The sequence below is a fragment of the Panthera pardus genome, unplaced genomic scaffold (assembly GCF_024362965.1).
Source record: "Panthera pardus isolate Hobbes unplaced genomic scaffold, ASM2436296v1 HiC_scaffold_17, whole genome shotgun sequence".
NCBI lineage: Eukaryota > Metazoa > Chordata > Mammalia > Carnivora > Felidae > Panthera > Panthera pardus.
The window spans coordinates 92,191,572-92,204,849 of record NW_026526732.1 but is presented as its reverse complement, the minus strand read 5'-3'; the positions used below and the strand labels follow the sequence as shown (position 1 = coordinate 92,204,849).

The 13,278-nt window shown below is 32.1% G+C and overlaps 1 protein-coding gene across 1 annotated transcript in view; it reads right to left on the bottom strand.

Moving 5' to 3' along the window:
• Nucleotides 1–13,278, bottom strand: part of LOC109248191 (protein eyes shut homolog) — a 372,922-nt gene that overhangs the window by 88,190 nt on the left and 271,454 nt on the right. The window contains exons 4-5 of the mRNA XM_019417648.2: nucleotides 3,364–3,557; nucleotides 2,029–2,159 (exon numbers count right to left, since the gene is read on the bottom strand). Of these exons, the coding sequence (XP_019273193.2) occupies nucleotides 2,029–2,159; nucleotides 3,364–3,557 (325 nt within the window). The remainder of the gene's footprint in view (nucleotides 1–2,028; nucleotides 2,160–3,363; nucleotides 3,558–13,278) is intronic.

Here is a 13,278-nt window from a genome sequence, read left to right as displayed (position 1 = left end):
AAAATCATTAATCTAGGGGAAAAAATACCTTTTAAGATAGCTATGCATGGATAAATTGTTTTTTTTTTTATTTAAAGGTATTTTAGTTGCAGCGCTTTCATTTTTCTTATTATTTTCAATCATTCCCTTAATCTCCTTTGAGACAAGAAAAAAAGGCTCCAAGACTATTTTTTGTCATTGTTTCAACTTCATGCTTTATTAATTTATATTGATTATGTCTTTATCGTTTCTTTGAGTCAGAGGTAGAAATGTGTTTGACTATCAGTGTGAGTTTAGGGTGTGGGAATCTGGGTACTGGAAATTCAGGTCTTGTGTTCCACATCTGTATCACACTCCTACTTATTTCTGAGGCTTAGGTTTTCACTCATCATTCAAATTAGACTTGTTATTTGTGTCTTGTTGAAGCAGTTCTGTTTTTACACTCCTCTTCACTTTCCTTATAGTTTACCTTCCATTAATAAAGAGTCTTATTTAACCAAAGAAGGGGACCATGTTTTTATTTAAGTAGATTGGAGATAAGCACAATTTTTGCCAATTCTTGAAGAATGTGGTAATTTCAACAACGAGAACACATATCGTGGGGCTCACATTAATTTCATGAGTAAGTTTGCTTCAAAGTTGTTACAACTAGCCTACCCACATGACATGTTTCATCCATCTCAGGGAAACCTAACTGGAATTTCTACAGTGTTCATCCTGTCTAGCACGTGTTTAACAAAGCATTCAGGACCAAACTCCATCATTTTAAAATTAAGTCAATTAATTAATAATAGAACAATCAATTAAGAGTTGGCAACAATGCTATCTAGCTTTCCTGTTGATGATGAAATTTAAGACAAAGCCTTCTACACAACCACAATAATGCTAAAAATAAGGGCCAATAATATCATCATACTTAAAAAATGAAATCAATATTATATGTGAGTGTATATTTACCCATATTTATAAAACACTACCCATTCTTTTAAATGATCATTTTTCTAAGTATCTTTACAAATATACTTGCACTATAAGGCTCAGAGCTATAAATTATAAATTAAAAAGTCAACATTTTTAAAAGAATAAAAATTGAATTTATTGATAAATTAATATATGATTGAATGCATATACAAATTTGTGTGGACTGGTTATATCTTCTAAGATATTGATATAATGAAGAAGCTTCTCTTCACTTTCTTTTGAAAATGTCACATTTTAAAAGCTTAGCATGTTTTTTCAACTTTGCATTTAGATTCCTTTTGAAATTGATGAAAATTCTGTCCTTTGTACATCTGTAATGTGTATGCATATTCTGTTTTCTTTCAGTGTGTTTAAGGCTTTCTTGTATCATAGCTTATAATTTTCTGCTTTTATGAATATTCTAAGATTTTGAGGCTGTTTATTGCCCTTCAGTAATGCCCAACAGAACTTACTTTAAGCAGCCAGATAAAAGTCAAGCAAGTGTGAAGAGTACAAATTGTACTTCCTAATGGTGTGAGAAAGTATCCATAAAGCTATTTGAAATGGACTAAAATTCTAAGCCCGGATAACTAGGTCACTTCTGTCATTTACAAATGGGTAATTTTTAGCAAATTCTTATTTAAATAAAACACTATTTCCCCAAATCCTGCCTAAAGACCCTAACTAAAAACTATCAGCCGAGGTCTGCAAATTAAAGGGAGAGATGGTTTACTCTATACTTCTAAAATATAGTAACAACACTGTCTGTGTATATCTACTATATACTTGTAGTTATCTCTTCTTTATACACCTTCAAATACTATTCAGTTATTCTAAATATCTCTGTTATAAAACAAATATATGTTTTATAACTGTTGACCAAATTATGCCTGAGAATATCCTAAGTATGTATTTAAAACAAACAACTCATAAAACCCCAATTAAAATGTTTCTACTTCTACTTGAAAAAGAATATTAGATGCCATTAAATAAAATTTAAGCTTAAAATAGAACATTGTTTTATTTTTGTTCACATGACTTTAAAACCCATATATATTGTTCAAAAAATAAGAAAGTAATTAATCATACCTGCAATGATAATCTTTCTCAAATTTTGTACATGTGGTATTATCCTTGCAAGGAAATGACTCCTGTGGTGTTTGAAGTTGTCTCTTACAAAGCTTGCCTGTAAACATTGGTGAACAGATGTACATGGTGTCCTAGGAAAGATCAGAAAGTATTTTTTATAAAAGTTTTTGGATATTTCAAAGAAAATGAAATGATTCTTATCTGGAGAGACATAGAAGCTATTTTCATAAGCATATAGAAGTTCTCTGTGGAACGACATGAAAGATTATATTTTCTAAAATGTCACAACAGTGTATCCCATCTCATACACTTTTCCTACCACTTGACTGTAACATTCCTTAAACTGAGAATTAGAAACTATCACTTTCTCCTCCTTGTAGGTAAGCAAGCTGTGATGCTCTTTCATTTTCAAGGCTATGTTGAAAAGGCCAGATAATGTCTGTCTACTTATCTTAGGATGCTTGCTCTTGGCACCCAGAGCTGTGAGGAATGCTCACAGCTGTGAGGAAACCTAGGCCTTACAGAGAAGTTACATTTAGGGTTCTGGATTGATAGCTCCAGTAGAGGGCCCAGTTGACAGACGGCCAGTAGCAACCACCAGACATGTGAGTTAGGATGCCTTGAAGATATTAATATGAAATCATAATATAAATTCAAATATGGATCTTATAAAAATAAAAAGTGAATTGTGGAAATTATTACATTATTTCCTAGTCTTATTTATTAAAATGTTAAAATATAAAAATATCAAATATACAAAATATTAAAAAGGAATAACAAAAAATGAAATGTTTACAAAATTACATTATTACATTACATTACATTTTTTAAAAATGTTTAGTTACTTAATTTAAGAGAGAGAGAGAGCAAGAGAGCGTGAGTGGGGAGAAGGGCAAAGGGAGAGAGAGACAATCTTAAGCAGGCTCAATGCTCAGCGCTGAGTGTGAATGGGGCTGGATCTCACCACTGTAAGATCATGACCTGAGCCCAAATCAAGAGTCGGATTCTTTAAGCCACTGAGCCACCCAGGTGCCCCTAAAGATTGTTTTTAAATGTTTTATTGTTTGTTTGTTCATTTTTTACTTAAAATAGGAAAAAAAATGTAAATCAACAAATGAAGTATCTTTTCTGATATTCCCGAGCTTGAATTTTATAATATGTTAATGCAACTTTAATTATATTTGTACTTTTGTAAATATATATATATATATTTACCATTATATTTATTATATATTTACCATTATATTATATATATATACGATATATCTATATCTATCTATCTGTATACCTATCTATCTATCATCTATATCACTCTCTTGCTAAATTCAGACTTACATTTGCAATATGAACACAGTTAGTACCATTCTGACATGGTATTGAGGGACACTCACGGACATCAGTTTCATGGTTTTGATTGAAAAATCCTTCTGGGTATTCACAAATGTAAGCAGAGCTTTTGTTTTGGCAAATTTCTCCTTTCCAACAAGACTGAGAAATATACCATTTCATTGACTTCTCACAGTATGGACCTTAAAAGATCACACAGACACACAAAGAAAATATTAGCATAAAATGTAGCAAAACTCATTATAAAGAATGTCCTCAGAGTTCATTATAAAAAAAAAGATGTATCATGGCATAATTTATGTATCATAAAACATACCCATTGCAGATAATTTACACATTGCAAAATAACTTTTGCAAATGTGTAGAGATATTTGACCATCAGCACAATCCAGTTTTAGCGTATTTTGATTACCCAAATAAGAGTTATTTTATTATTACTCTTTGTTCCCAACTCCAGCCACAGACAACCATTAATCTTTCTGTCTCTATAGATTTTCTTTTCAGTGCATTTCATATAAATGAAATGGTACAATATGTTGTCTCTTATGATTGACCTCTTTTGCTTGGGATAAAGTTTTTGAGGATTTGTAATGTTATATCATGTACCAATATTTTGTTAGTTTCTATAGATAAAAAGTAATTGACAATATATACCTTTTGTTTATTCATTCATCAGTTGGTAAACATTTGGGTTGTTTCCACTTTTTAACATTTATTGAGATATAATAGACACATAAAATTATATTAGTTTTAAGTTTACAACATAATGATTCAATATATTTACATATTATTGCGAGATGATCACCACTTAAGTCTAATTAACATTCATCATTACCCATAGCATTACAAACTTTTCTTGTAATTCAGAACTTTTAACATCTACTCCCTTAGCAACTAACTTTTATGAATAATGAATTGAGGCACAAGTATTTGGGTGGATATGTATTTTCACATCTCCTAAACAAATTTCTTCCTGAGGTATATGGTAAATATATGTGTAACTTTTTTGTGTGCGACAGTTTGTAAGGACTACTATTAATCCTTTCCATATTTGCTAGGTCTATATAGGTTTTCTATTTCTTCTTGATACAATTTTAGTAATGTGTCTCTCTAGAATTTGTCTATTTATGTTAAGTAGTCTAATTAGTTGGTATTATGGTGTTCATAGTGTTTCTTTATCATTTTTTTTATTTCGAATGTCATTAATAATGTCCTCAATTCAAACACTTGGTTTTATTGATTTGTGCTTTCTCTTATTTTTCTTATTCACTCCAACTGAAGATATATTCGTTTTGTTTTTCACAAATATCAGTGTTTAGTTTCACTAATTTTTCTCTCATGTTTTAGTGATTTTTGCTCTAATCTTACTATTCCCTTTCTTTTGTGTGCTTCTGGTCCAGTTTGTCTTCTTTCTCTGTTTTTTTTTAAGGTAGAAACTGAGAATATTGATTTGAGACATTTTTCTTTTTTAATGTAGAAATTTAGAACTATAAATTTCCCTATCAGCATTGTTTTAGTTATATTTAATAAATTTTGATACAGTGTGTGTGTGTGTGCATGTGTAATTTCTTCTTTGACTAGGTTACTTTAGAAATTTGTTCAATATCCAAATATTTGCAAATTTCCCAACAGTTTCTGTTGCTGATTTCTAAGTTAATTCTGTTAAGATTGGTAAGCATATATTTCCTGAATTTTATTTTTTCCCCACTTAGTTATTTTAATGAGTACAAATCACAGGGTTTTAAAAAAATTATTTCTAATGTTGTGCAACCATCACTACTATATAATTCCAGAATATTCCCATCACCCCCCAAAAAACCCTATGACTATTAATACCCTTCAGTTGCCCTTTCCTCAATGTCTTTGCACCCACTAATCTAATTTTTATTTCTATGGATTTTAAATTCTGAATTTAAATCTATGAATTTAAAATTCATAAAATTATGCATGTTAATTCTTTCAAATTTATTGAAACTTATTTTATAGGTATGTTCATTTGTTTATATATTGTCTACCAGCACCAGAGGTGAGCAAGTGCGTGTTTGGTACTTGATGCAATGACAGAATGAGTGCCTCCTTGAAGTTTGTGCCCTGGGCAAGTCACTTGCCTCCCTCTTGTCCCCACACTGATAAAATCATATGAATAGAATTAATAAAGTGATGCTATTAAGGGCCAAGCCTCGGAGTTCCGCTGTAGTTTTTGTAAGACCTGGATCACTAGGCGTTTTACTGCAGAGGTGAGAAGGTTTTGTGAGATTGTATTCAATAGGTTTTCATTAGGCACATCATTGTGGCAATAAAAAATAACTACAGTAGTGGCCTGACAATTCTTGCCATGTCTGTTAATTCCTAGATTTCAATAACATAACTTACTCTTTCATTCTTGTTCGCTTGAATAGGGCTTTGGGCAATCCACACATGTTAGAGATGAATGGGAAAATATCTGACTTTCTGCTAAAAAAGGCAAATTGACCTCCAGAAATTATCTAGAGAACGTTTTAAAAAGTATTTGTATTCCAAGTTCATAAACTTTGTTAACCAGTTCTCTGTATATGTCAAAGCTAACAAGTATGTAACATTTTCATTAGAAAAGGTCTTTACATCAAACCCATTCATTGTTTTGTGAACAGGAACATCAAGAAGCATTTAGTATGAAAAATTAAGTTGCTTAGCAACAGTATACAAGACAAAAAAACCCACTTAGATGATTTGCTGTTAATTCATTTGAGGTATGGATTGTGTATTAAATTTTAAAAACAACAACATAAAGGCAGTATAAAATGTTGAATGACCACACCACTGACATTATTGTATTAAAATAAAGCAACCTCGGGGCTGAGTGGTTCATTCAATTAAGCATCCGACTTCAGCTCAGGTGGCGATCTCATGGTCCGTGAGTTCAAGGCCTGCGTCGGGCTCTGGGCTGAGGCTCAGAGCCTGTGCTCAGAGCCTGGAGCCTGCTTCAGATTCTGTGTCTCCCTCTCTCTCTGACCCTACCCTGTTTATGCTCTGTCTCTCTCTGTCTCAAAAATAAATAAACATTAAAAATAAATAAATAAAATAAAATAAAATAAAATAAAATAAAATAACCTCTAATTTCAGGAAATCACTACATGAATAATTATTTTGATCAAAAAAAGAAATGAATGTGTATTTCTCAATGTTGTTATATATTAACATCATATTATTCTACTCCATAATTAAAAATAGGGAATAATATTTAATTATATTTAAGACATAGATGTTAGCCTCATGGTAGGATATTTTATGAATGATACTACATTATATGATTGTAATTCTTGGTATTTCCATTACACATATATGTGTATTTTTTTTTATAAATTCCTTAAAACAAATTTTGGATTTATAAAGGGCCATAATTATCCAGTGTAGATTTTAATTTTCTTTTAAGTTAAACTAATTTTTCTAGGGGTTAAGCAACTTTGCACACATCACATAATTAGTTAATTAATGACAAATTAATAAGAAAATTTTGTGCATTCCACCTAATCCTATTATAATTCTATGCTCTTTGACCACACTAGATTAGTTAAAAAAAAAAAAAGTAGAAGATTCAAATACCAATTGATTTTTACCATTAATCTAATAGTGAAACTCTAGTACAATATTAAGTTGTCCAACATTATATGTGGAATACAAAAAAGGCACAAAAATAATTATTTACTTGGCTTCTTCTACAAACAAAATTATATACTCTAAATATGAATCTTTTGTCATTTATGCAGTTTTCCAATCTTTTACATATGTTTTCATCCTTTTAACAGGAATTTCTAGATAAAAAAATAATTTTGGTGAATTCCAGTTTATTTATTTATTATTTTTTTTATGGATTGTGATTTTAGCACCATGTCTAAGAGCTCTCCTTCAGTCATTATATTCCAAATGTTTTCATCTATAAAATTGTTATCAAAACTCTAGAGTTTAGTTTTGTAATAATGTCATAGCATATGACATAGCATATAGAAAGTAATTTGTTAAGAATATAAGAAATATATTGCATGGGTAATTAAAAAACATTTATAAAGAATAATAAATTATTCTTTGTGTGATTGTAGTTACTGTATCATTGTTATTGTTCTATTAATGGATATGTGGTTTCTTCCAAGATACTAAAATTGCAGACCAAACTGTGATTTCCTAAACATCAATTGAATTGTGTTTATGAGGCTTGACATGTAGTATTATTCAAGAAAGAATGGCAAGATTAAGAGAAATTTACTCTTTAGTGTGACCTGATATATTGGGCTTAATGGAAGTTTTGTGCAAAGTAGATCATGAGTAAGGGAGATGATTTCTCAAAAAAGAATGGATGTTGGAATTGTCATTCATCACAGAAGATTAGCACTGCTAGAGAGAACTGAAGATTCATAAAGATGAAAAGAGGTTCTTCTCTTGGCCTCAGAAACTTAAGGCCTAGGACTCTAATAAAGGAGATATATTAGGGCACTCTTGTTGAGGAGGTATATAAGTGGTCCACTAACACTAGGTCCTAACCTCAGGGTCAACTGGGTCTTTGTATGAGCTAGTCTAAATGTTCTCCATGATGTGAATTCAGAGGTCAACTCATCTAATGTCTAAGTAAAAATTTCCTGACTTAACTCCTTTTTATTATCCTCTTAATAATGCCATATTGTGCAGTGATAGTGTGGATTTAGCATTGTTATAGGAAATTAAAAAGAGATTTTTGTACAAACTTGATACAACGTAGCATGGGTTAGTGGCAAAGAATCATAGTGGCCCGAAATGATCCACCAAATAGTAAAGAAGGAGCCAGCAACCAGGTAAGCTGATATCTCACGGTGACAACCATATTGGTTTTTGGAACACTGTGGCAGAGACAGTAAAGCTTCCAGTTATGCAAAAGACTACCTGAACTTCATAGACACCCATATATCTTCTAGACAATGTTTCCTTTTTAAAAATTCTGGGTGTCTAGACAAGTCAAAGTCTTTGAGTACTAATACATATTCTTCCGTCTCTCACTTTTCTTGCACTCGCCACATGAAAGTCACATGTTCTAATGGTATATCTGGATTTCTGAGTTGCTACTTGGAAAAAGTCTGCCCTGCAGAGGCACCAGACATTCAATGGCCTTCATGTGAATAAGAAAAAAATTGATCTAAGGTGTATTAGCTAATTCAACATAACTCAGCCTAATATGACCATTACAAAACATTTTACCAAATTGGGTTCTGCCACAACAAGAACTTAAAATTTATGGTATAAATTTTAATTTATGAGTGGAGAGCAGTGAAGAAATGTGAAAGGCTGAAAATATAACAATCCCCATTATAAGATATCACCTAATATAGCTTAAAAGGAACTTGAATGCATACTTATTCAACAGCTATAACAGAGGAGGTTGGAAAATAACAAAATTAGGGGCACTTGGTGACTCCGTCAGTTAAGCATCTGACTTCGGCTCAGGTCATGATTTCATGGTTTGTGAGCTCGAGCCCTGCGTCAGGCTCTGTGCTGAGAGTTCAGAGCCTGGAGCCTGCATCAGATTCTGTGTCTCCCTCTCTCTCTGCCCACCCCTGTTTGTGCTGTCTCTCCCTCTCTCTCAAAAATAAACAAACATTAATTTTTTTAAGAAAATAACAAAATTAGTAGAATGTTTCAGTTGCTATTTACTGGTTTTGGCAAAAAATACATAAAATAGAAGTACTAGGGACTATTTGCAAACACAAATGTGAGAATGTATGTATGGGAAATATTAGGGACCAATATGAAGAATGAAAATGAAGTATGGTTATTTATGGGTATGGATTTGGTGTGGCCTAGAATATGGGTTCTGTTTCTATTTCTTCATTTTATTAAAGTGTTTGTGTAAGTCACTATGTGAAAATAAACCACATTATATCAAAATACAGGGCATAAAAGAAACTTGTTAAATGTAAAAACAATTATTGAAGGGTAAATGCATAGGTAGGTGACATACCTTTCCATTTTAGACTTATTAAAATGCTAAGGCACATGTTCACTGCAAGCTGAATTTGCATACAATGCTACATTTTGTTTTGTTATGTTTTATATGAGCAGCTACATAAAGCACAAGTAAATCATGCAAAAACGTTATGGAAGCATAATATAATATATCTAAAAAAACATAGCCTATTTGGTAGGAACAATTCAGGAACCTGAATTTAAAAATAAGCACTTAAATAGCTCAAAAAATGTTATCATAGAGAAAGGAAATAATTTAAAGTTAACATCAATAGTTCAGATTCTTCAAAGTTTTTTTTTAAATTTTTTTAATGTTTATTTATTTTTGAGACAGAAAAAGACGGAGTGTGAGCGGGGGAGGGGCAGAGAGAGAGAGAAAGACACAGAATCTTAAGAGGTTCCAGGCCCTGAGCTGTCAGCACAGAGCCCAATGCAGGGCTCGAAATCACAAGCCATGAGATCATGACCTGAGCTGAAGTCAGACACTTAACCGACTGAGCCACCCAGGAGCCCCAGATTCTTCAAAGTTCTTAAAAAATAAAATAGGTTTGTTAGTTTCATTTCAATAAAGTTTAAAATATAAAAATTACAATTCATTTCTAATGAAAAATAAACATACATGAAAATGCAGGCTGCAGACAAAAAGTGGCATTTTTTACCTAATTAACCTGAAATACTTTCTCTTTTCAAAGTGTGGGGCAGAAACAACAAATGCTTTCATTATGACTGATATGTATTTGGCATCTAATATATCAAAGTGTTTTTTAGCTCATCATATACATTTCTTTTTAATTTACCATTCTTTAAAATTAAAAAAATGTTCACATATTTTGTATTTATTCTGCATTAAAGAATATTAAATATCTGCTATGAAAGGCTATTTTTCTCTTTTGAACATGCATCTTGCAAAAGAATATTGGAGTAACAGTGAGGGAGAGAGATAAAAATTTCCTGATCATATCAACTGACATATTCCTATCAATTGATGTATATATCTATGTATTGTACGCATGTATGATGTTATCTTTCTATCCTTCCCATTTAGGTACTCAAAAATACAATCATTTATTGTAAGTGTTAAGAAAATTAGTGTACATGGGTGCCTGGGTGGCTCAGTTGGCTAAGCATACGACTTTGGCTCAGGTCATGATCTCATGGTTTGTGGGTTCCAGCACCACATCGGCTCTGCACTGACAGCCTGCTTCGGATTCCATGCCTCCCTCTCTCTCTGCCCCTCCCCCACTCGTGCTCTGTCTCTCTCTCTCTCTCTCTCTCTCAAAAATAAACATTAAAAAAAAAGAAATAAAGAAAATTAGTGTACAAAAAGTAGTAGTTCCTTTGTTTGGAACTAAAATTAGAATTTTTCTGGCAGAGAAAAAATTTATCTGTATATTATTAATTTTCAAATGGCGATGAGCCTGTAATGAGTTGAAAGCGTTTGATCACAACTATTCAAGAAGTGCTAGAGAAAGAGCACTACCATGTTGGAGTATTTAGGTAACGGAAAAGCAGGGAAATGGAGAGATTGGATTATATATGATACCCACATGATATGTGTGGTATTGTTGGATCTCTTAAAACCAACTATGGTGCGACACATACTATCAAAATTAAGTAATTTCCTTTACTTATATTGATTATACAGGTGGACTCCAAAGTCCTCACTTGAGTCTTGAACAACATGCAGTCACAACTAAAAATATATCATTGTAGAGTGCCTGAATGGCTCAGTCAGTTAATTGTCCAACTCTTGGTTTCAGCTCAGGTCATGATCTCAGTTTTGTGGGTTCGAGCCCTACATCATGCTCTGTACTGACATCTTGAAGCCTGCTTGGGATTCTCTCTCCCTCCCTCCCTGCCCCTCCCCCACTCTCACTGTCTCTGTCTCTCTCAAAATAAATAAACTTAAAGAAAAATGTACCATTTTAATTACTGGTGATTTTGTTTACTTTTTCTCTTGAACCTAACATCTTCTCAGACTTTTTGTTTGTTTGTATGTCTGTCTTTCTGATATATATCCTCAATAATCTTTTCATGTTATTTGGGTAGGTCACAATGTTTCTGATTTTTAGCATGCCTAGGATGTTATTTGCTTGGCCTTCATGCTTGAACACAAGTTCATCTGTGTATAAAATTAAATGATGAACATAATTTGGGTTTAGAGCTTAGTAGATAAGAAAGATGTAGCTTATTTTTTTAACTCTGCCATTTTGTGCAGAGTTAAACTTCATAAAGAAGTTTGATGCTAATCCGATTATTTTTGTAAATTCCCTGTTGTTTTGTTATTTTTTAGGGTTGGGTTATTGGTTGAGCCCTTCTTGAATTTCTTAGGAATTTTAACATTTTCACCAACATGTGTTTTAGAGTGTCTTTATTTTTCCTACTTAATACTGTCTTGACCATTTCAATCTACTCCAGTCTTTCTTCAGATTCCTTTTTTTTTTTATTTTACTCTTTTATTATTTACTATTTTTATATTTTATTAATTTCTCCCCTCTTTGATTTTGTTGCTTCCTTCTGGAATTTCTATTATATAAAGCCTGGCATATCTACAGCCATCTTCTATGATGCACATTTCCTCTTGGTTTTTTTTCCATGTTTTATTGTTTGCTTTCTGCTTTGGAAGAAGCCCTCAACTATATCTTTCAACACAAACACTAATCATTATACATGCTCTTTTTTAGGCCTGCGATTTTTAAATTAGTGATCATGGATTTAGTTTTTAAGAAATCTGAAATTATTAATAATTGTCAAAATATCCTTTTGGGTGCTCCCAAAAATACTTATTTTTTCCCTTAATTAGTACAGCTTTCTCAATAATTTATCACCTCCATTCAAATATAAGCTCCAGTCAGGTAGGTAATTTTGTCTACTAACTGACTTCACAAGCAAATAAAATAGTCTTTATCTTTGTCAAATTTACAATTTCTCCTCTAAATGTTAGTGAATGTAGACTCTTGTACAGGATTTCAGTGTTCTGATCGTAAGGGAGGTTTACGATGGGCAGCTCAGTGGATATACTGACACCTGATCTTCCCAGGATGAGATTACCTCACGTCTTCTAGCAGCCTTAAGTTCCATAAATCTCTGATTATCATTACCATTATCTGTGCTTACTTTAGGATTTTCCTTTGTTAGAATGCTCACTTCTGAGAGCTATTCCTTTTTTTAACTTTCTTTTTTCTCATCTAAGTCCACTTTACAGAAGATTAGCCCATCTCTGTATTTTCTTTGATTTTCTATCTAGCTTCCTCGTCTGCACTAAGATCTTTTCTAAAGTAGTTATCCCAATTCTTCCTACTGGAGTTTTTAAATTAATGCTCCTGAAGATTGCCTAGTGACCCATTCTTACAAGTTTGACTCTAAGCTTGGAATCTCTCCAAGATTTCAAAATAGGAAGAACTGCTCTTCTGACTGCCAAAGTATTTTATAGTGAAATGTTTCAAGCCATGTTTTTTTCTGTCTTGGTTTTTTAACCTATATAATACAATTGCCTTACAATTTTCCCAGAATTCCTGAAAATAATTTTGATAATGGTCCCCAATGTATTCCCCAGCAATGCCATGGTTGTTCATTTTAATGGAATGTGTAATGGAAAGGCATATAAACATACATACATAGACTCCCAAATTAATCAAGCTTTCAGACTTTTCTCACTTAAAAAATATTATCTCCCACAGATATGAAGTAAAACACTACTCTGATCCAGTATTTTAGATTAATGCTATGTTTACCAATATTTACTTTGTATCAAGTAATATAGTAACACAGAAACAGATTTTGATTGCATGAAGTCATGAGTTTACACAGAAATAGAGTAGATGTAAAAGATAAGTGAATAAATACATAATATGTTTAATGGTGGTAAATGGTGATATTGGTGATAAATGGAGAAAAAAGTTGCAGTGTATTTCAAACAAGGAGTTCTGGAGGGTA